The sequence below is a fragment of the Centropristis striata genome, chromosome 9 (assembly GCF_030273125.1).
Source record: "Centropristis striata isolate RG_2023a ecotype Rhode Island chromosome 9, C.striata_1.0, whole genome shotgun sequence".
NCBI lineage: Eukaryota > Metazoa > Chordata > Actinopteri > Perciformes > Serranidae > Centropristis > Centropristis striata.
In genome coordinates this window covers 32366977-32392488 of record NC_081525.1, presented here as the reverse complement: position 1 = coordinate 32392488, position 25512 = coordinate 32366977, and the positions used below count along the sequence as shown (strand labels likewise).

Here is a 25512-nt window from a genome sequence, read left to right as displayed (position 1 = left end):
ACAAGCAGAGCTTCTCTCCGCTCGCTGCCGGCATCGATTCTGTCAGTTTAATCAGTCCGACGTATGTTTTAGTTGGTGTTTTAATCAGGGAGAGTTTCAGCTGAATGTGGGTAAAAATCATCTAATTAAAGCAGCAGAAGCCTTTGGAAATGATTCATTTCTTCCATTAAAGGCCAACAGTTGAGTGGTTATTATTCAGGTTTTTATTAAGTTTTGAAGCCCAGATAAAAAGAGGTACCTGCCTCTCTGACAACACTAACAACTGTAACTGACTCAGCCGCGGCTCAGCCTTCACTCAGACTCAATTACATATTTCCAAGCACAGACCGTAAATCACTGGATAAATTCGACCTTTAAAAACAAGTCCACCCGGGTGTATTCTCATCCTATGATTTGTCGCTGCAGTCCAAAATTGGGGGAAAATGCATGGGCCGGCTGCAGTGGAGGGTGAAATCAGGTTACTTCACACTGTGAGACTTCCCCTGAACTAAAGCTTTATTCTGACACCACAAACTCTAATTACCTATGCTGGGTCAGCGTTCTTGCAGCGCAGCACAAACTCTACCTCAACAAAGTAATGACCCCTCTGTAGATATTATTTATGGACTTTTTTTCAAAGGTTTTCTGTCGGCTCGAAAAATTCCTGCTTTTTTCTATTGTGCAGCAAATATTGACTCCAAACTAGTAGCATCATCTTCTACGTGTCTTCATTTCACTCACCTCTTTGTTGGGCATCATTATTAATGTCCATTTATGTTGTTCAAATATGCATGAAGCAAAATTCATAATATCCACCTCATCATGAATTATAATTAGGCCCTATCTAACAGCTTAACCCTATAAAGCCAAGTGTATCATATTAGATACAGTTATTTTTGAGACCTCTACATCATCAAAAACCTGATGTATACATGTGTTGAAGATAAACAAACTGAGCAACAAATTGCACAAAAATACCAGATGTAGCAAAAATGATATGCAGGTTCCACGAGTGGATCAGTCATTGCTGCATTAAAAAACTTCATATCAGCAGATGTATGATGTTGTGTTATATGGAAAAAATATTTATTTTGCATGTTTGAGGAAAAAGGAAAAGTCAAAGTCTTAATAGGTTAATAATGTTAGGGTTTATATGTTTTTGTTAGTTCGAGAAAAACAAACTGTGAGCAACAAATTGCACAAAAAGACCTGATGTATCAAATATGATACAAATTAGAATTCATATATGCAATTTATTTCTTTCTTAAAATTCGTCAGCAGGTTAATAAGCACTCAGTTTTTACAAAAATTGAATTTTCTGGCAGTTATTTCATGGTTCAGGCTTTATAGGGTTAAATAACTTAACATTGTTTTATCACCTTGAGCTTTTGTGACTTCCATATTCCATATTGTATGAGAATTGATGACATGTTTCTAAAAATGACCCATTATTTCTGTAAAACATCAAGTAGTGAATTTCCATGTGCTTTTTTATCTATCTATCTATCTATCTCTCTCTCTCTCTCTCTCTATATATATATATATATATATATATATATATATACTACATTTTTGCAATTCATTTTTTGCAAACTACAGTGATACACACACTCAGTTGCCACTTTATTAGGAACACCATGCTTAACTAATGCAGCCCACAGTCCTGCAAAAAAACTCCTGAATTCATGAAGGATAATGTTCAGTGTTCTTTGTTAACGGCAGGCGTTGATTTAACTTTGGGTAATTTATATTATGTTAAGAAGAACCTTAAGATTTCTTTTGGGATGAATACAGTTCTATCTTATCTTATTTCTAACTTATGCTTCCTAGTGAGGAGGCTTACAGTGAGAAAACACGGGTGTATGCTGCACACAATGTATAAATCCACACCTCCACAGGTGGCAGCCAGGCTCCACTGTGTGTGTGACAAAACACTTTTATTAGATTATATACGATAATTTAATTGCAAAACAAAGCAGCAGTTAGTTTTGTTTCTATGTTACAATACTATCACTATACCAACATTCTTAGACATGCGGTATGTTCCTGTATATTACAATAACGCAAGTGCATAAATAGCCTTAGCATATCTATGGAGGATAGTGTAAGTTTTTGAAACCGTTCTTAAGTCGAGGTTCTGTAATCAGTCAGTTTGACAGGTTATACAGTTGTGCAGCATCATAAGTAATTGACGTTGCTTAAGACTGACAGGATGGAACCGAGGATTTCTCATTTGGCAGTTTTGGCTCCTCCATCCTTGGAGGAGCTAAGACACAACAGACGTGAGTGAGGGCAGCAAGGAGAAGCGTTAGCATAATGAAAAGCACCCTGTTTGGTTATTGTGGCTGCAGTTTTTGGAGCTTTTTAACTGTATTGCATGATACAGATGGGTGTTTCTATTATTTTGTCCACCCATTTATAACAAGGATGGTTGACTGAATTACAGAAACAATTGAATATCCGTTATTTCAGAGTCCAAATAGCATATAAAACAGGAAATATTTCTTGCTTTAACAACATTTCAGAAACAAAAAGAAACATTGCTTTAAGGAAGCCATTACTGTTATATTTTAACATATAGCAGTGGGGTCTGTGGAAGCCCAGAAAACAAACTAGGTATTTATAAAATGTTCTATTTCTATAATAAATATTTGTAATTGTGAGGGCACTTGTAGTGCAGACATGCTATGAAAATCCATTCAGCACTTCTTTATATGAAGCATATGGCAGGTTGTGTGCAGACTGTTCCATGGTTGGTAATTAAACCTTTAGCAGGTTAATTGAAATTCTGCTTGCAAACACAGCCTGGAGAGCTACAATTGCAAATGTCATGTTTCCTTGCTGCCAGCATTATATATACATCCTACACAGCTTGGCAGAAGTGGTGATGGCGATCCCTTTCTAGGTGACAATACTGGTTTTCACCTCCAAATTATGAAGCACTGGTTGGTAAATTGTGGCCAGCTGCACCTGGAGTATCGAGGCTTCAGGGTACCAATAATGAATTGGATGTAAGTTATTCTGCAGCTGCACTGGCAAGCTTGCAAATTGGTGCATCACAGGCAAGGTGATTAGCATTTTCATGGTTTGGAAGGTGAGATAAGCAATAATGGTTAAGCAATTATTGTTTGGGACGCATCCAGCGGGTTTCTCTCAGTCCAGCCCAGCTCAGTGGTTCTCTCAATGGTGACTATAGGACTTATTCAGTGAGATTAAATGCACTACCTGCTCTAGTGTCTGTAGTAATCTGATTCCTTAGATATAATGTAAATCAGTGACTCAGTTTCCTTTTTGCATTGTGCACACTTACCTTGGTTTGTAACGGGTTTTTTATACATGCATACTTAGAACAATGTCACCTTGTAACTACAACTTTGAATGTGAAATATAAAAAAATGCCACACAGACAGGTGTTTTCACTTATCACGACCTCTTCTGAAAATGTGATTGCACCAGATAACACTCATTAGTTTCTATGATGACCAGAGAGAGAAGTATCCACTTCCATTCACAAATTAAACCAACAGGAACACTAGCGAATGAAATTGCTCTCCAATGTCCAGCCAGTTTGAAAGATGGGTTTGAACTGACACCCCATTCAGGAAATAGAGTTTATTTTTATGTCATGTTTATATAAAAGGATGGCAAAACAATCATAATTACCCCTTCAGTCCAAATGCTCTGAAAAAAATAAGAAAAAAACAGCTCGGCATGCAACAGTATCATCATTAAAATGCCAAAACATTTTAAATGTTTGGTTAAAAAAATATGGTAGGGGGCTGAAGCATCATCGCAAATCAGTTGTATCAGCTGTTCCATCACACACATATCAGTATCTAGCACTATGTATGTGATATACATAAACATATGAATATGTTGTCTGATATGCACGGATAAGGAAACTTTTTACAGAATGTATAGTGCAGAAAATGATGCTTGGGTTGAATTAGAAATGGTGTTAGCCATTCATTTTTATTTGTATTTATCCCTATTTAAATTGTCAGCAGTTGACTGATACTGAACATACAATACTGATGTTTAATAAGCTATCTATCTTATTTGTATTCGTCTTTATTTTCATTTATAGAATTCATTCATTGACAATACATTGTATTTTAAATGTATGATAATAATAAATAATATTTATTTAAGTTATTTATTCAAGAAAGCAGCTCTGAGTATCTTTGCACAAAAATTTGCACTTCATGTGGGTAATATTGAAATTTGTCCCTATGTAAGCATTATCGGTCTCAAATATATATATGCGCGGGCTCTAACAATAGCTGGGTAATAATAGTGCATGTAACATTGTCTAATTTCCTGCCTTACATTGATCATTTTAAATGACTGTGTTGTGTGTGTGCATGTAAACCATCCTTCTCCATTAACTGATGTCCAAACAGCAGCTGTGTTTTGACGTCTCTCAGAGAAGCTTGAAAAAGAAGTTGGCTAAAGTTGCACATTTGGGCAGAAGTAGTAATTCCATGCCATATGCCAGTGTTCAAACATTACTGGCATAAACAGCGAGGAAACAAAAGCAGCCGTACCATGACTCAGCATACTAGTGCATGATTGAATGTGCTCTCTGTTACATGTCAAGTATCTCTCAGCTCTTCCCATTGACATCAACAGAACCCAAGTACTTGAACTCTTAAAACAGGAAGAAAATGCTGCAACATCCCTCCATCTGATATCTGAGTGAATCAACACACACTTGAATCACTTCAGTGTATCTATGTCAAGATGCTGTGAATAAATGATGTGCTGCAAAGGAGTCAAATGTGTGTTATCTTCCTAAAAAGATGTTGATGCAATGCAGGGATGTGTCAGTATAGGTGCCATCTGTATCATGCCCCAAAGGACAGAACTTCACTTCATGTTAACATACCTCTTGCATGATGGGAGTTTCATGCCGAGCGAGAGCCTGAGCTGTCTTGTCTGTTTGCCCTTACAGCTGGTGAGTGAGCAACAAGAGAGCCGCCCGCTTTTAAGTCCCTCCATCGACGATTTCCTCTGCGAGACCAAGTGTGATGGAGTTTCCCGCCCAGTGACTTCCAACACAGCTGGTACAGTACAGTACATTTTCAGTCCGCAAGAAAGTCTGTCTAACTCAGGATATGATTTGCTGTTTAACCCTCTCTCCCTTACTCCAAACGTGTTTTCTTTAAGGTACCGTCAAAAGTACACCATCTATCGTAGAAAGAAACTGTAAAAACAGCCATTACCGTCAAAATTTGAACTTTTGAACGTGAACAGATCATAGTTTACGAAAGTTTTCATTAGAAAAAGTAACAAAAACAAAGTGTAAAATATTTTTGTCAAAATCTCTTTATTCTACACGTCTCATTTAAAACGTTGCCAAAAATAAGACAAATAGAATAAGAAGAATAGAATACCTAGATACTGTTAAAAACATTAAATTATGAGCCCCTCAGCGACAATGTGAAGCCATGATTGATTCTGCTGAGATAAACGGTCATGTGACAAATATTAAATCAGACAGAACAGCAGGCTGTTTACACAGAGCAGAGAGGAGAGGACAGGAGAGGTTGTAAAAATGCAAATTGTTCAACATGTTTAGCATGTGGAGATCTATTTTTTTCAGCATTTGTGACACTTGTGCACTTGCAAAAGTGTTTAATATATAATCTCCATTTAATTCCAATATATTTTTTAAATATCTTATCAGAAATGTAACTTTTTTATGATTTATCATAAAATCATGTCATTATAATTGTTATTCTCCACCATTTTTGACATTTGAGTTGTTCCCACTTCTAGCCATGATTGCTCTGACTCCATAGAGGTACAGGACTTATATATTGCAGTGAAATACAAGGCAACAGTGAGTAAAATGTAAAAAAGAGCCCTGAATGTTCTATTGCTCTGCAGTACATAGAGGAAAGGCTCTTTGATACCATGCGGTGGTTGTTAACACATGAGGGATTTGAATGACACATTGGATGCTGCCACCTGTTAACAACATGTTTTATCAACCATGGCAACAATGCTGAGGAGGGTGCTTTGTATTTGGCTGTGCCATGTGTCTATTACACACAACATAATCCCAATGATCACTGGTGCTAGCAACACAAATAGTATGTTATCTGATGTTTTTAAACATAGAGAACAATGCGGTCTGGTAACCACAGTGTGATTTGTTTTCACAATTATCCACTGTTTATCCAAAGTCCAGTATAACAGGATGTATCCTCCATGTTCTTGATATAAAAAAGGATTATCAATGGAAAAATCATCTCTAAAGCTGGTTCATTCCTGTCTATTTTTTGTTGCTTGTTTGTACTAGTCTGACTCACAGGATGTGGATTGTCACACAATGTATGTCAAAAGAAAAATGTATTGTCAAAAGTCACAAAGGGGCTGTCAAGTGGGCAGGAGGGGTGGCAGATGAGCAAAACCCTCCGTCTTACAATAAGGAGACTGGTGCCTATGATGCAAGTTGTGTCCAATAAAGTTTTTTAGCCTACTTGTCTTTTTTTCCTAACCTTATAGTGGTCTTGGTGCCTAAACCTAACCACTTTAATGTCACCTCGCACTGCATGAGATTACATTGATTGTGCATACAAGCCTGCCACTGGGCCACCTATTTCAGATGAAATTCTACAGACTACAATGTTGCGCTTTAATTCTAGATAAAAATGCATCAATGATAATAATGACTTATTGAGTAACAGACCTCAGCTAATGATATTACAGCTCTATCTCTAAAATTATGTTCTCATGTAATAAAACTGCATACTCAGTTACGTTTCGGAGGACACAGATTTGTCCTTGATTACAGTTTCAGTTTAAAAAATGTGGTTAACATGGTGAAATGGTTGCAAATTGGTCAGGTTTAGGCATTGAAACTATTGGTTAAGTTTAGTAAAATATCATGGTTTGGGTTAAAATAAGTACATTTTGGGACACTGACAGTGTCTGAACATTCACAATTTACTGTATACGCATAGTATACAATAGAGGGCTACCTGTATTGTACAGTTTATATTCATTAAAACAAAGTAGGTATTGAGAAATTGAATGTTCTGACTTTAACAGATGCCAAATGCCATCTTGGTTTCCACATGGATGGGACCCTGATCACTGAGCTGTACCATCTTTTGAATGACGATGATTTGCAGAACCAGATTGCACAGCTGACATGTGTCATCTCCAAACTGGCCACTGACTGTGCTGATTGAGGCGGGAAAAGTATGGGCAAATGTTGCGGGAAACTCTCAACCTTCTGTCTCCCCAGTGCCTCCTGCTGCTCCCGCTGACAGTGACGTAGGCCTCATATAATTGGTCATGAATCTCCAAATTCTCAGAATTGTCAGATCCTGTCTTATGTAGACTGTGTGAAACATTGTAGAAGAAGAAGAAGAATACTTTATTAATCCCACAATGGGGAAATTCAACCTCTGCATTTAACCCATCCTTTTTACACACAAGTGAACACACCATGCAAGGAGCAGTGGGCAGCACATTACTGCGCCCGGGGAGCTGTGCAGGGGGGTTAGGTGCCTTGCTCAAGGGCACGTCAAACCTGGACTGCCCATTGTAGAGGTATGTGCCATTTAAAAGCAAATCCTCGTACAAATGAAATCATCAGCGCCTGGTGGTTATACAGGAATATCTTGTGTTCAAACACTGCAGGCAGTTTTTTCATTCTCCACATGTTCGCTTGGGTTTCCTCCAGCTGCTCTGATTTCCTCCCACTAACTAAAAACATGTAGGTGAAGAGGATTTAGGTGTGATTGTCTGTTTTCACACTGTGATGGACTGGCACTGAATAACACTAAACACAAATTAGCAAGCAAAGAAAATCAATAATGAATGATAATTACCAGTTCAAACCCACATCATGTTGTGCTCTCTCTTGCGTGCAATTTTAACTTTTGATTTTGAGGTTGATGACTATTTTTTGCCCGTTGATGGAACTTCGAAACCTCCATCATAAATTATCAATTCATTTCAGGAGTAACTGGGGTTTAGAAAAACACTAGTCACATAATCTAATCAGCTGGTTGCCTCTCTTGAGAAGAAATAACAGTGCTGTGTCCTTCCCACTCTGGTGAGGATATCCATCACAACCCATTTGCAGATGTGAGCTTAAACTCATTTATTCAAGAAGTGCCTCTCATCAACACCCCGTCGCTGCATAAAATCCCCTCTCCTCCGTATTCGCTCTCAAACATCTTTTCTTTCTTTTGTCAGCACTTTGCTCTCACATGCTGGTTCAATAGTCACAGGAATACTCTACAGACCCAATGGTTCTCACCTTTGAGTTCACTTGAACACAATTGATTGCTTGACATTTCAGTCATCCATCTCTTTTCTCTTGAAACTAATTGTTCGCTAAATCTCATAATGTAAATCTAAATGTTGTAGTTTGGGGAAATCTCCAACTGACCTTACACCCTTCACCTAAACAGCGATTGTCCAGTCATAGCTAAGTGGCTCGAGATAGCATGACACTCAGAATTCAAAGATTTTGTATAACCTTTCAAAAATCCAAAACACAAACACCCAGACAGCTTCCTTAGCATCTACATTGGCTGCCTAGAGTTACTCCCAAGACCAAGGAAAATATCATAAACTAATTACATTACCTTTGTTTTTTTTACAAATACATTTTGTGGGGTTATGGGTTAAATAAGAAAAGGCCCTGCTTAGAACTGGCACGTCCATTGACTGGTATTAACCCCCTGCATGGGAGTTGGCCAACTGTTCTGCTCTGTTGGATTGAGTTAGTCACTCAAATAGTGTGACTCACCAGATGCAGACTGTTGCTTCAAGCTGGAGCATTTTTCCCCCTACAGCAGAACATTAATGGGGGCAGTCAGATCTTTCTTCTGGACTCCCACAGTACTATGGAGAAAGGTCCAGCTATTCAAGACTCAACAAATTTAGCTGAACTTTGTACCCAAAATAGCGTTAAATTTGCCAAACTAATCAGTTAGTCCTTATTAGGACTGGGTATCGGCACTCTATACTTTAACGGTATCGACTGAAATAACGCAGTTCCAAGTAGTATCAGTCTTTTTTGTATCCAGATGTAGAAAAAAATATTTGTATGGTGTCGTGGAAATTTTGACAATTGCACTAAGTTAATGGGTGAGCTGGCCAAACAAGAAGCACACAATACTCAGTTATCCAGGTTTTATTAACACATCCATACTCCAATACACCACTCAGTCCCGGATGGTTATTTAACAAAGCAACAAAGTCCCATACACCACTCGACTTGTGGTTGTTTCACTTTCCAGCATTGGCTCTTCAGCAAGAGGCAATGTGGCCCTAAACTTCCCCCTATACATCACAGCAGGACAGACCTCACTTCTTTACACGTGCCCCTCTCACATGGTGTTACCCGAGTTGTTCACAGTTTGAGTTCCCACAATGCCTTGCATCTTGAATATCAAGTAGGTTGCCGCCTACTGCATGTCCCACCATGACTGGGAACACCAAACTTCCTTCACAGTGGTTTTGTGTTCAACCAATCACCTCAAGCGTTCTTGATTTAGGCGACATGTGATTGGCGCACTACGACAACCGCTACACCCCAAAAGCATGGCTACACTACACACTTGTGGCGTCTGATAAAATAAATGCAGTGGTTGTGATGGCACACAACTGAACGCCTCCATTCACTTGATGGGTTTCAAATGAGGCAGAAATAAAAGGTATCAAATGAAGTACTCTACTGTTATCTGTATCATTTCAAGGCTAGTATTAGAAATGGTATCGTAATTATTTTAAACAATTTCAAGTACTAGTCCTCATCCTCAATTTTTTTTTATCTTGTAAAAGTGACAAAATACTATTTAGAAATAAAAACAACAAAGGATGTTACTGCCACATGCCCTGCATCCAAGCTTTCATCTCTTTCTGTCTGAAGTCAAGCTCAAGGACCCACTGTTTCAATAACAACGAAGAATACCATGATTTCTGTCAGTCTTAAAGCCAAACACAGATATTTATTTGCTCATCAGTCAATTGGCCATCACAGAACCACTCTGCATCCATTAGATTTATATGCAGTATACAAGCATCCTATTAAAATATCCAGTTGATGAGGAAAACTTGTGCAATTGTCCTACTAGTCTCATCATTTCAAGTAGACTCGAGGGTGCCAAAACATTTTTGACATCATTGCCTTTTTATGAACAGCTTGTGTTTCTTTTTGATGCTGAAAACTCTTCAGGCAACCATCCCCATGAGTGTATCTCCCTTGATTTGTAATTGTGCTTGTCATCTAAAGAGCACAAGGCATGGAAGACAAGCATACTCTCTAATTACGCAGAGATTTCAGTCAACAAATGCTCTCAGTTGATTGTCAGGAAACAGCAGCAGGCCAATTATGCAGCCATGTGTCTGCGGTTTTGAGCTCGCGCTGCACAAAAGACACAGTCAGGGTCCTGGGAAATGAGTGAGAAAACTTTGTAGGTTCCTCAAATAACCAATGCATAAAAAGACTGTTTTACTGGGGTTATGAACCTTTTATCTTGCCTGAACATGACTTTTGTTGCCATCACATAGGTTTTGGTTAATAAAAAAATCAGGAGGCAATGACAAAGATCATTTAGAAAATCCTAAATTACTGCATTTTGACATGTTGACTCCAGATGTGCTTCATGTATAATTTGTGCATTAAACCATGTCCATATAATTTGATGCTTCATGTGATTCAGGAGATATGATCATAAGGGGTAGGGGGGGAAATGATATCTAGATGCATCTTAATTCTTTCAAATACAATGTCCCTAAGCAGAAAACTAATTATTTAGAAATGAAAAACCCAATTGACACTATGATTGCCTAAGATTGGGCTGTATGTTCCCTCAGGCTGGAGAATAAACGTCTTCTCATGCTGTTATCACTGAGAAGAAAGTTGTTAGCTGTTAGTTAGTGCAAAAGTTTGTCACCAAGTGAATGGGGAAACATAACAGATGTAAATGTGTGCGTCATTATGTTATCTAGTGATACAGAACATGCTGAAGTCCATGTTCAATTAAACCTGCTACAAGAATGCTGCTACAGGCACACTTCTGTTTCTTCTCTTGTTGGTGTTTTGCAATGTTGGGAAATATGTTGGCAAATGTAACCTTCCAGTTGACCCATCTCTTCTATTTGTTACTATTATTGTATTCATAAACGGCAATGAAAATCATCTCAATCATCACAAATACATCATACATTTTAAGTAGGGTTTGGCTTTAAGTAAAAATTAAAATCATCTATATAAATCAAAAATATCACATTATAGCACTTAAAATATTACTTAGACTTGGGCACCTTTGTTTGCATTTCACAAAGAACCAGTAACAGCAAAAGCACTGGCAGCACATAACCAGATGCAGAACATAAAACTGCAATATGTCAAACTGCTTAGACAGAAAAGACTTTCACTCAGGTGAGTGGGGTTCGCGTCCTGTGTGAAAACAAAAGTAAACGATTTTTACGCAAAATCACGTTTTTGAACATACGTTATGGTAGTCACAAGACCCTAGCAACGACTTCACTTCCGGCATTACCTACATTTATTTACTTTTATAACGCCTAACCAGGAAGTTTTTTGTCCTAAACCTGTGGTTTTGTAGCCTAAATTCACATATACAGCAGCCTTTTTCACAACTGCGAACTGTACGTGTATTTATAATAACTTGTGTGTTATTTTTAGATCGAACCGCTGTACCGTGAGCCGCGATACGAACATATGTGTGGCAATCGGTGGTTCTGACATTTGACCTATTCTGTTGCTTAGGTTGGAGATCTTGTAGAAGAAACCCAGTTCGTACAAAAGCCTTCTGCAAATGTAAATGACAAAGATTGCGTTGTGCTGTTACCAGAGGTTTTAAATTTATCACAATAATTACTCAAATCAAACATCTTTTTTAATGAAACCTGGGTATCAGCTCAGAATTTTAACAGTGTTAAGAGTCTCCAGTCGTTAAGCTGGACGACAGCACAGACAAAAGTTGAGCCCCTTGACAGAAGGCTCTGTCCTTCTTTGCCGCTCTAACAACCTGCGATTGAATTACTTAATTGACCAAACTGGAGCTCCTCAAGGGGCTGCCTTATCCTTATCAGACTGTGCAGTGGCCTGTAGTATATATTTAGAAGAAAAGAAAGAGCAGCAGCAAATTTTTTAGATGTCTACCCAGGGGGCAATACCGTGACAGCTTAAGTACCCTTGACAGCTCAACTCGCCGTGTCACAAAATGTGTAGATCAAAATCAAAGCTTCATGCAGCAGACTAAGTGAAATCTGTCCTATTACAAAGAGAAAGCAAAGTTTCCAAAATATGATTACATGCTTGAAGAATCTCAAAAACAACCCTATCACAACCACAAAATTGAAGCAGAACTATTTAATTGTTAAGAATAAAAAATGACCTTGATGACCACCATTCATAAACTGATCCAATATATCAGTGAATTTCAAGGAGCAATTCTCTAAGGCAACAAAAGAACAGAGAGAAAAAACAGAATTAACACCTTGGCTGTTGAAAAACAGCTAGAAAAGTGTTTGAAAACATTATGATGTAGCAGTGAAGTTTTTGGATGTAAAATGCCATTTCTTTATTATTTCATCTTATTACTCATTTTTGTGGAATCTTGTCATATAAATTATTGAGTTATGGCCAAAACCCTTCTATTCAGTTCATCCTTGAGTCCAAATGGGCTGGTTGATAAAATGGTTTTGATTGTGTCCAATTTGAAGAGATATTGCATTCACAAGAAGGTTACAGATGGATGGACCACCCAAAAATAAAATGCTATAAAAAAATCCAGATTCAAAACGATAAAGCATAAACAAGCTAAACTACTTTCATGTCCCTCACAGTTCTGTCTTCAACACTGGACCTGCTGGATCTCAGCGAACCTGGCGAAAGGAGGAGCAGCAAGGACAAAAGGAGCCCCCTGTCGTCCCGGGGCAACAGTCAGAAGAACAACCCTCACAGGAAGAAGACAGATGAGACGGAGCTGATCCAGGTGGAAGTTGAACAGATCGGAAAAAGCATGAGGACCCCAGAGAGGGCGTCACTAGACTCAGGTAGAGACGGATTGTAAACTTTGGATTTACACAACCTTTTAGAAGAGCCTCAAGTATTTATGTTTCTCATATGGGCAAAAGATCATCTTTGGGACAACCAACAGTTACTTGGTATTCACCGAAAATCTTAGAAACAGCAACATCCTGCTACACAGCTGCTACCTTTTGACTTGAAAATACTCCAGAATTAATAAACTAACAATGACACTATTTATTCCCACAGATTGACACGTAATTCATCAGATCCACTTTTTTTGAAAACAGACTGTATACAAGTAATGGACATAGTAACCATGACATCACTCATTGTTTGTGGACTGCCTGTTTGAAGCATCAAGTTTGGCATTACGGCTGTCGCCATCTTGCTTTACGCCCTTCTTTAACATCTGTTTTTTTCTAAATGGTATCATTACTTACACAATTAACATCACTTTGTCTTGAAGATGACTTGAAACTAGCAATATACAGTCATGGAAAAACATATTAGACCACCCTTTTTCTTCAATTTCTTGTTCATTTTGATGCCATTAGAGCGCTGATATCTAGCCTTTTTCCATTTCTTGATAATATCCAAAATCGTTATCAAGAAAACCATGGGAAATGGCTAGATATCAGCTTTTAAATTAAAGTCTTATGAGCTATTTTTGTTGTTATCAATATATTTGTCCAAACAAATGTACCTTTAGTTGTACCAGGCATCAAAATGAACAAGAAATTGAAGAAAAAGGGTGGCCTAATAATTTTTTCCATGACTGTAGACCATAATCTTGCCACGATAATTTTCTCTGAGGTAATAAATCTAATCTCATTTTGTATTTAAATAGACAGGAACTCCGATCCTATCTATTCAACCGATGTTGGTGATCCTTTTGAAAGAATTCAGGCTTAAGGCACTTCTGGGTTTGCTTTAATACTCAGAATGGGAGGTTGACACTTGGATTGAACCATTTTGACAGCATCCAGTCAGGTTGCATAGGAGAATGAAAAAGAACAAGTAAATACCAAGTTATTTGGTATATTATTACTCTAGATGGCAATATATTTGGTGAAGAGTGCATTTTGACTTGTTTAGGGCAAAAAATTTAAATTCTAAGGACTTATTGAGACTTATTTGTGACTTGGTCCCATCTCTGCCTACATGTACTGTAATAATTCAGTGTATTGATAACAAGCATGCATACTGTCTCCAGGCATAAGGTATACTTATGCAGGTAAGTGAGAAGTGAGGCAACTGTACTGAATACAAAAACTCTCAATTTGACCTGATCGCCTCACCCAGTTCCTCAAGAGCCATAAATCTCCCACCACTCCTCTACAAACCCCAACAACTCCAACTCCCATCATTCCCTGTGGAACTGACCTTGCACATGTTCAAGATAGGCCAAAGAAGGATCAAGCCGATTTACTGTAATGAAAGGGATCATCTTAAAAGACATTAAGAGGAAACGGCCAATTACTTTCCTATTTGCCAGTTGAAAAGGTTAAAGTCTTCAATGAGAACTAATTATGCAGACCGAGTCGAAATACAGTGTGGTGAATAATTCATGGCAGTGAGATTGATTATAACCCAGTTGTCATTTACAAGCAAAACTTAATGTCCTGTTACAATTGGGAGCAGATGTTTTTTGTTTAGACACCCAAACCTAAAACTAATTGTCAGCCTGTTTTTAGCTCACTGTCCTATCAGAGAGACTCCATTAGCGGTTGTTATCCAGTGTTAAAAGGTTTGCTTAATGGAAAACAGAACACGTTTTTCTAAATCAGTGTTTTTTGCTTAATGACAAAATTGAAACATACTTTTTTTTTCTTATTCACAAAGCTTAAAACACATTAGCATTTGCCCAAATTAACACAGAACGGACTGTCCCGTGGGTAAATTACATTTCCGAGGGGAACTTCAGATTTAGTGTTTTACTTGATCAAAGGTGAGGGTTTTGTCAATTAGTCGATTTCATTATTTTATTATTAACCTCACCAGTTACCATTGGTTCACCGCTGGATAAATGGGAGGAGCTGAACCCCAACCCTGAGAGGAATGGCAACAGAAAATGGAAGATGGAGAGACGGCGATCTTCTAAAAATTCATCCAATGAGTTTCTGTGGTAAGTTTTTTCCTGAGCATTAATGACATAATGGCGTTCTCTAGTATACATTGGATTTATGTCCAGACTAGATAATACAATGCTAGTTTACAGCTAGTTGTGCTGCCGCCAACATTTGCCCATCCTTCACCATAGTCTAACCATAATTAACTTGCCATAACCACAATATTTCCCCAACAGTTACAATGTACAGATATTGTAGAAATGTTGTAATGTGGCAATGAACATAATCATGGCTTTTGCCCAAACTGTCCAATATCAGCGTTCTTGACTAAGCAATGGAGTTGTTTACTCATGTGGAATCCCCTTGATTTTGGGTCAACTCAAGTCAATTTTATTAATAGTGCCAAATTATAACAGAAGTCATTTCAAGACACAGGTCTAGGGGTCAGAAATGGCATCAAAAGCTTACAGTTGGTGCCCTTAAAAAGTGCTTCACAGATGTACAAAATTTCCAAATCTGCCAGAGTGGCAGTAATTTCAAAGTGGAGAAATCTTAAGTCCGGACATCTGAGATATTGTATCCCTCACACTATGAAAAGTATCACAAATGTTTCATTCATATTAAGTTCAATGTGTCTGTATCATGTAAACTACCCGTTTCTCTTCTACTTTAGGTCCATAGACTGTAAAACCCAATTAGAGCCATTGAACAAGAACTCCTTGGAAGCAAACACCAAAGTGGAGCCAGAGTCTGCTTTAGCATCTCAAGTAAGTGCTCAGTATGACAGAAGCAGGCAGTAATCATCATTATTGTATGCGCTGTCTGCACTTGAAATCAACATCCTTTTGAAGTGAGAAAGCTTCACACATCTCAAACATATTGTTGTGACGGATGGTTAAAACTTCATAATAATTTCATGAAATGATGAATTGATTTAGTTTGTTTAGCGACTGCATGATAATGTAGCCTTCATATTAAAGTTTCTTCCTAATAAGACACCCTTTTGTGTAATTGTTTACCCATCATTTTGTCCTAACACCTATAATTCTTCCATTTCAGCTCAACAGGCAGTATATTAGTGGAAGACATGTAAGCCTCCCTATGCATCCTTTCATATAATATTGAAAGACTTTTACATTTGCACCGGGAAAAAAAGCATCACACCATTTCATAAAATTGGACTTAAAGACCAAAAAGACTAGATTATTGAAGCCAAAAGGCAACTTTGAGGAAATCCAGATATACTGTTGGCCTTGAGATTGTTCCTTTGTGGTGCTACAAGGTCCAAATGTCAAGCGCTTTCCTCCTGAGTTGATGTCTCTGTGTAGGTCCGGGTCTTGTTTCCAGACGCCATTATTAGATTAATAGCCAATGAATTATTCAGCAGCCTTACTCTGTGCCCATTAGTGTTGATCCCACCAAGCTAGCCAAACATACATCACCTTTTCAGCATTCTGATAAATAATAGATTTGGGATTAAAGATAACTGTCCGAGATGGAGAGAAGTTATTGGCAAACAAACACAAAATTTGTTACATTCAAGAGTTACATAATAGCTGACAGAGATAAGGTATAAAGAAGCAGGTATCACACACACACACACACACACACACACACACACATATACAAATAAACAGAAAGTGCATGCAAAGGAGGAGGACATGTGTTGCATGAGACTTACCAACACTCAACTGACACGCGAAAATGGCTTAAAAGTTTGCCAGTTAGGGAAAAATCCACCTCAGATGATCATGCAGTGTTTGATATCAGTTTGAATCGCCCAATGGATCCAGGAATGACTAAATGTTGTATACTACATGTCATAACAAGATAATCTTAAATTAAGGTCAACTAACTAACTTTTTCTGATCTTTCAACCACATCTCACAGTCTCCATCAGCGAATGGAAATGGTGGAAACTGAACTGTTCATTATAACTTTTGGTGTTCCTAATTGACCGTCGGCTAAAGCTCTCTCTTGAGTCGCGACTGTCCAGCCAGAGCTTAGCAACTGTAAATAGACTTAGTTTTCTGCAGATGCTGAAGCAAAGTGCATGGAGATGTAGTACTTGGTAATGACAATGAATAAAGGAGTTTGGTGCCTTTTTTAAAACCAAAACACAAAAGCAAATGTTAAGTTGGACAGGAGTAGCAACAGTAATTAAGGCGAGCAGGGCTCAACGAACGGTCAATTACTCTCAATCTGCCTCATTTACTGCCAGTACTCCATTTCCCATGATGCCATTCCACAAACCCAAAAGAACAAATGTGAACTTGGTGCTGTAATTCAAAAAGTTAGACGTATAGACTTACAGTATGATGTCAAACTACTGAGACCTTTGATTCAAAACACCATATCAGGCAGCATTGCATTCTGGTCTATTAAGTCTTGTGTTTCCGGCCTTTTCTACATTGACTTTCTTCTGTATTTAAGTGGAAATAAAACTTTTAGATCAGAGAAAAGGCATCTTTGTTTGACATTCAGTTTTTCTTCTGGTGTTGGCTTCAGTTGGTATTTATAATGTTTAAATACAACCAGAAAGACCAGAAAGCAACCTAATGTTCAACACCAGATTTGTAAATAAGAGTTTTTGGGTGGATTTTTCCTTTTAACAATTCTACTATAGCATACTGCACTATCTTCATGAAACACAAAATGGGGCGCTGTGATGAGTGCATGCATTTCCGTTCAGTGTAAATAAAAGATATGGTAAAAAATGGATGAGGCAATATCTTCCATTAATACTGAGATTAAATAACCTCAATTAATCTTGCATAATGGCAGTCTGTAGAGATGGGAATTGTTACAGGTACTGGCTGGCCCTTTCTGGAGGAAGCCACTGACATGGAGCAATTAATTCCTCAGATTCTGTAATGAATTTGTTAGCCCTGGAACACATGCAGTCTTTGCTATTTACAGATAATCTAGTAACATGTCACTTCTGAGCATGAAAAAGTATCTCAAAATCATTTCTCCCTTGCAGATAAATGTGTAGGTGTAAAGTGGAACCATGTACAGTACACCGCACTCATAATGCAAAACCACATCCGTGTAATTGGTTGATTTTCACTTTCGCAGCAGAGCAGGTCCTTATATGCCAGTTTGTAATTGAGAGGCTATCAGCATATTTCTGATATTGCATGTGCAGGTACACGGGAAAGAAAGCGGTCGGGGGGGGGGGGGGGGGGGGGATTGTGAGAGGCTGGATGAGTAGCATGGCATTCAGAGGAGGGCTGGGGGGGGGTGAGATGCTGACAGTAGTGAATCTGCTGGCCTTCCTAAGCATGTCAGAGGCTTTGTCGAGGCAGGGATATTTACTCGTCCCTGAGAAAGCAGAGACAGCTGACCCTGCACACTCTCCCTGCCTGTCTCTCCCTCTGGCTGATTGTCTGTGTGTGTGATGTGGCGTGCTCTGTGTGTGCGCGCGTGTTTGCTTGTGATGTGTTGTGCGAATGCGAGTGCGTATACAGTATGTTACTTTATTTATGCATATATGTATATATTCTGAAACGTGTGTGTATGTGTGTGTGACAGGCTCGCCTAAGCAAGGAGCAGCGGTGGGGCAGCGCCCTCCTGTCCAGACACCAGTCCCTGGAGGAGGAGTTTGAGCGAGCCAAGGCTGCTGTTGAGGTAAGCAGAGTGCTGCTTAGTACACCTCACATCTGTCACCTGTCAGCAGAGAGCCATCTCCACCGCTGACTTTTAATAAGACTTAACAGAAAAGTTGGTTTTTCAACATTAAATAGAGTTTCATCTCGTCAGTGCATTGTCCGTGTCAGCTTTGTCTGGGTTTTTTGGAGGCATCAGAATCTACCAGGGAGTCTGGAGCAGTGTTTAAAAATACTGCTTGAAACACATGACTGTGATCCAAGCAGCAAGATACTAAATTTGTCAACCTCACCCCTGAGTCCTCATCTGTGAAGCCTTCTTCTAAAACCTAAATATAGGCTGACAACACTTCAGAAAAAGCATAAACCTCACCTTCAACTGGCTTGAGTGTGCTTTTTTTCTAGTGTGCCGGGCTGAGACAGGCTTTTTATTGGGGCAGTAATGTCGCAGACAGGGTTGGAAGCAAAAACCCTCACTACAACTATTGTAGGTTCCAGCTGCTGTAGTGGGAGTAATTCTAACTCAACAGCCACACAAGGCAGCAGCGAGTCCATTCTGGTTACACTTGAAAACAACTTTGGATAAGCTACAAAAAGTTGACAATTAAGGCCCTTTGAGACACAGCGTGACAACGGCACCATGGCGCTCTGAAAACCATTAATTTCAATGGCTTGCACTGCACAATAACTCTTTTTTTCCTCTGCATCGAGCAAACCGTGCACTACAGATACCAGTAAGGCCAGTAACAACGTGACAGCCAGCCAGCAAAGAAAAAAAAAAACCAAGGACAAGCTCATGCTGTGTGTCTTAATTTCCTGAACTGTACAACACTAAAATGGTATCAACAATGGAAATCCCTGTCTTGGAAACATGAGAACTTCTTCATGTTGATCTTTACAGATATTTTTTCGAATTTTATTGCTTAAAGAATGTCTTTCCCTCAGTATAAACACCAACCCTGCAATTCGTCTTAAAATTTGATAGAAAAGTTCCTTGATTGGTGAGAGTTTTTAAAACTTTAAGCGAAGGAGGGCTTTTTTCAGTATCACATTCCCAACACCATTGCACATATAGCCTCATAATCATTACTGTAATTTGAATATATATCTACCTGAAGTCCTGTGGAGCTGATTTCCATTTAACTCCCATCAGCCCTTTTATCTAGCTGTCAAATTATCACTATTGTGCCCTTTCCAATGTATTCGCCCCTGTGGTGGTAGCTGACAGTTTAATAGGCCATGCTAAATTCACACACACTCAAGTTCACCGGGTGTTTGACCCAGAGAAATATTCACGACCCTGAGCTGGCTAACAATAGGAAGGTAAATAGGTCAGTCATTTTATGACCAGACATATCAGATACCACAGGGGGTGGCGAAGTTACAGTAATTAGATATGGCTTTATTCTCCATAGGACTATGTACCAAGACACCAAAACACGTGTGGATTTGTGAAGTCTGCCAGATGCTCTCATGCAATTAGGGGTGTGACTGAGTTGGCAACGTGGGAAAAATCTCTAAAAACAGAATAAGTTTTATCTTGAAGCTCAAATCAATTTCATCACTTTTGCCTCTTCGATGTCACTATCCAATAAGTTACTACTTAATTCACTGATGAGATGGAAAGAAATTAATTTTACTCAACTTTGTTTCTTTTGCTTTCAGCTGAAGATATTTTTAAAAAGTTACATCACACTGGCCCGATAACAGCTACCTGAGTGACTAAGAGGGCAGCGTTTCTGTACTGTCCAGGAGTTTAGATAACCAGGAAAGTTTTGCTTTCTACTTGCAGTAAAAACCACTCAGGGAAAATGGGAGTGAACCCTGTACTATTGAGTTACTTTAGCTTTGCCAGGAGCTACAGTAGACTGAGCTATGTGTAATGGTCAATAAATAATAGAGCAGGGACAGGAGGATGGTGAGAAAGTGAGAGGAACAGCTGCAGACGCCTGGGGATCCCTTCCTAAAGTTAGCAATGATGTCACATCTTGTATAAGCCATGAAAATAATTGCCCAGTTTGAGTACAAGCGTAAGCTGGAGGGCAGGTGAGTGATGAGATTGTGAGATGCTCCTGGACAAGTGTCTGAGCATGGAGCATCGATCGGAAACAGTATCCCACGGCTTCGATCGGGCAGACTGAGTGCTGGCGGCCGCTCTAGAGGACCTCTGATGCAAGTGGTCAGCCATTTTGGGTTCAACTGCCAATGTCAAAGCCCACAATCAGATAATTTCCACTCGAGTAGCTGTGCATATGCATGCTCTTTCATACTTATAAAGACAAGGAGGCAGAGACAGCTCAGATGGCAGAGAGAACATTAAATCAGCACACCGCCTCTCTGCCAATTCATTCCATTAAACGAAGTAGCCGATTGTATGAGAATTAGGGCCCACAGAGGGAGTAGACGAGGAATTAGGCTTCCAAATAGCATCAATTTTACAAAGTTAGACTGATCAGAAACAGTATGTTTGTGTGTAAAAATCCTTGAAAATGGAGAATAATATCGCAGTGGGCCTCAGCTTTCAATCCATTTACAAAAAGGCTGATAAAGAGAAATTCTCTGAGTAGGTAAGTGATTGTATGTCACATGAGGATACCATCAATTGCTCTGAGCTGATGATAATATAATACTTTTATTGAATAGAGAACCACTGGAACAGCTGCAGGGAAAACTGTGACGTCGGGGGACAGTGTTTTGGCTGTGAGGCGTGACAAAGCACTCCCACAGTGGCAATAAAGACGAGCTGAAGGTGACAGAGTGGCCTCTTGTTTGATTAAAACAGCAACGGGACAGGTTCACTTTTATCTTGCAGGATATTGGTCTGAGGCAGTCCTGGTTTAGTGAGAGATTGCAGAGGCAGTTTGCCTCGAAGTTGCAGATTGAGGGTTGTGATCAAAAGGTCACTGGTTTTAATCCACGGACCTGCCGGGAAAAATGTGAATGGGGAAAGTAAATGAGAATACTTTTACTCCTTCAACAACTTCCATCAGTGTGTCCTCAAGCAGACCACAATACTCCAAACTTTTCAAGAGGAGCTGCCAACGTGAGAATGACGTGCATAAGGCTTCTGCCAAAAACCAAGCAAGTGTAAATTAAAATGAACTTTTGAATTTAATTAATTTGGTCAGAGCTGCATACAGGGGGGAACATATAGTACACACACAGTGCAGAAAATATATAAGGGAAAACTATGAAAGTTATACCTAGTAAACTTGATGCATTCTCTAATTGGTTCCGCTTCAGTGGAGGCGCCTCCATACTGGCTTCACCTTTCAAGAATGGTCTCACCTCAAAAAACGAACTTGGTTTGTACAAAAAAAACTTCAACCCATATTTATGTTTGAGACTGTCCTCCAGCGCCCTCTAGCGGTCGTAGTAATTATGATTGAGGGCGATGCGTAGTATAAATGACGGAGGTCACACTCTGGAGGGGTGGTGGGCAGGTTGAACAGATGTCGGACTTTCACCCAGAAGAACGGGGTTTGTGTCCCATGTCAAAACAAAAGAAACAATGAGAAGTAAACATCACTGAACTTCTGTGCCTCACATCACGTTGTTACATAACTATGCTGTCCTCGTAACTACGTCACTTCCTGTATTTACTGTTTAAACTGATTTTTAACTCCTTACCAGGACGTTTTTTCACCTAAAGCTAAATCAGTGGTTCTGTAGCCTAAATTCAGTGAAACTGCAGACTTTTTTTTTTTTTTTTACAACCGCAAACTGTACATGTATGTAAATGACATGTACGCTATTTTTGGAACGCTCAACTACAAATTGTGAGAACTGCGAAATGCTCACGTGTTATGGGTGGTATTGACAAACAACCTATTCTGTCATTTAAGTTGGAGATCTGTTGTATGTTGTTTTCAAACCCGGAAGTTGTCGCTTTAAATTTCCCAAATGGGGATTTGCCCAGTGTCCAAGTAGACAGTAACAGTGTTTGTGGTGCGAAAGCAAAGCAGAGAAAATGCAGGACTTTATGACAATAGGAAGGAGAAAGACACACATCCTGCATTGGTCATCACTATTCATGAAATGAGACTGAGTCAGTCCCAACTAATAATGTTAGGCCTTGTGACAACAGGGGGAGAGATGAATGTCAATTTTTAACAATGGTCCAGATCAAGCAATTTTAAAGTCCAGGAGTGAAAGCATTCTTTATTTAGCCCACATTTACCCACACACAACACAAGAACGCTGTTCATAATTCATACATTCACAGCTGATTGCAGCAGTGCCCTGGCCACAGAAACTATGTGTAGTTATCACGGACATCCATATAGTGTGTAATCGCATTGTCTGCCGAAATGCATTGGTCGCACTTTGTCCACTGAAATGTATTGCATTGTTCCCTGAGTGACATTATCGGGACTCCAGCTTCCTATTTTTGTCTCGCTGACCAAGGACTTGGCCTACGCCGCAGAGCAGTGGGTGGCTCATTAACATTAAAAGGCCAGGCGCGTCTGGAGATGGGGAGAGAGGCGAGTGTCACTGGTAAATAATGAGACTTTTTGTAATGGAAGCCCTCTGGGTAAAGTGGATAAGTAAACCTTATTCATGTGCTCGGTTTCCTCCAAAGGTTGGGTCTCAAGTTAACACAACTGACGTAAACAGATAAGGTTAGAGGCCACTTGAGAAGCAGTCACACAAATATGGAGTTAAAGTGTCTGATTTTGGCAGCAAAGCGGTCACTCCAGGGATTTAAAATCCTGCTAAAACGATATATTAATGGAAATCCAAATACCCTCACAATTTACCAATTCAACAAAAAAGGAGCTGCGTTAATTTCCTTAACAATGTTAATTTCAGCAGTACAAACGGATAAGCAGATCATAAAAATAGTCACTTTACTTGCCTGAAATAGCTCTTTGATGCTTCCCAAAAGCTTAAAATCCTAAAGGCCTACATTTTCCTTTATCCTTTCATTCATGTGCAAAATAGTCTACAGATTTGTTTACTATTTTGAGACGTGGTTGTGATCTTCAATATCGAAATTCAAGAGAACACAGGATAAAGATTAATGTTGCGTTTCAAATATTGTTTGCTTGGGAACAAATTAATATGTTGATTTATTTAGCTGAATTCACATCAAAACAGATCTTTTGAGTTAATGTATTTATGATCATGAATTCTTTCATAACGTGACTATAACTGGAGCAAAACAAATAAACAGTTTTTTAGGATCCATTATGACTGTTTGCAATTTAATATTTTTAAATAAATGCAGTGTGAAGCAATTGATTTATACCATTATTTTTTTTCTTTCATCTGTTTCTGTGTTATTGCTGACTTAGCATGCATTATAAATTTCTGCCTCCCTGGCAGTGTACATTTATTTTCACTGTAGTTATTACCTCAGTCTAGCTGACTAAGAAACACTAATTGGATTCTGGGGGCAAAATATAAATACACATTTTCTAAAAGTAGGTGACACCAACAGCTGAGGATATGTGTCACCTCTGCCATGATAATCTACATAGTCAATAATGTATTCATGAAGTAATGAATCCCCCCACCTCACCTCCAATCCCCAGTTCATTTCCAAACTGTGGTGGCATATTTGGCGGCTGGAAGCACTCTGGATTCAATCCATTTCACGTAACACTTCATCAGAGCTGCTGAAATTAGACTCGCAGCTACGGGTTCACTGATACACAGGATATAAATTGCCTCGCTGTAGCTTCTTCTTGTTCCACATAATTAAACTGACAATGCCAGTGTAAAAGGCGCCCTTCACAGCATTATTAAGAAATATTACTAGATTTCTTATAAATTAAAAACTCGCCCGTATATAGTTACTCTGTTTCAATGCTGCGAGCAATTTGTTGTCACCCGCAGAGCAATTAGAGGGCGGACAAGTTACACACCAGATGGGATTTCACAATGCAAACAACTGAGTGTCTGTGAAACGCAATTAACAAGATGACGGACTAAGGCGCAGTGCAAATACAGGCCAGCAACAAGATGAGAAATAATGAAAACAAAAATGTAACTATATTATGTAAATGGGGACAATGGCTGCAGCATAAGAACCATTCACATAAGCATTAAGCTGAAGAGTGCATGAGGCCAGGAGGAGCTGGGCTGCTGCAGTCTGCACTGTTGGACATCCACACACAACAGTTACAAAGGAGCAGTGGTGGAAAGTAAACTGTACATTTACTCAAGTATTGTACTTACAGTACATACAAGTTTGAGGTATTTGTACTTCACTACATCTGAAAAGGAAATCTAATGGTTTCCTCTTTCCATGTTCTATACACCACATACTGATTTCAGAAACACCCTGATCCCATTTATGAGAAACACACATATGCTAACTGGATTATTCTAAAAGAAACTGGGATGCTGTTGCATTTATTCACATTATTGTGTCACAGAAAACACAAACAGTGGCAGCACAGGGGAACAATAGCCGTGTTTGCATCAACACATTTCTATGGGCATTTTGAAGATTTGCATGAGATAAGCTTGATCTGGAAACAACCTTGGAAAAAACTTTTGAAAATGCACATCAAAGTTTTTATGCTCTCATGAGACTCTGATTTTGTCTTTTTGGAAAAATAGGAAAAGCGCAATAAGACGGAAAATATTTTTTCAAGTACGTTCTTATGTAGCAAACATTTAAGTCACTGGTCAAGACGAGCTGAGATGAAATAACAAGTTGCCCAATTTAATCTATTTCCTAGCAATCTATTTTTTAATAATTTGCGCAATCTCTTCTTCTACTGTTTTCTTTCTCACATAATCTCTTCTTCTACTGTTTACTGGCGGATTAGCCTACAATAATACATTATACTGCCATCTTCTGACTAAA

The 25512-nt window shown here is 38.9% G+C and overlaps 1 protein-coding gene across 1 annotated transcript in view; it reads left to right on the top strand.

The window, feature by feature from the left end:
- The window catches only part of pex5la (peroxisomal biogenesis factor 5-like a), a 108897-nt gene that overhangs the window by 56047 nt on the left and 27338 nt on the right, over positions 1-25512 (top strand). The window contains exons 3-8 of the mRNA XM_059340554.1: positions 4934-5045; positions 12829-13038; positions 15017-15140; positions 15758-15851; positions 16144-16173; positions 18619-18714. Of these exons, the coding sequence (XP_059196537.1) occupies positions 4934-5045; positions 12829-13038; positions 15017-15140; positions 15758-15851; positions 16144-16173; positions 18619-18714 (666 nt within the window). The remainder of the gene's footprint in view (positions 1-4933; positions 5046-12828; positions 13039-15016; positions 15141-15757; positions 15852-16143; positions 16174-18618; positions 18715-25512) is intronic.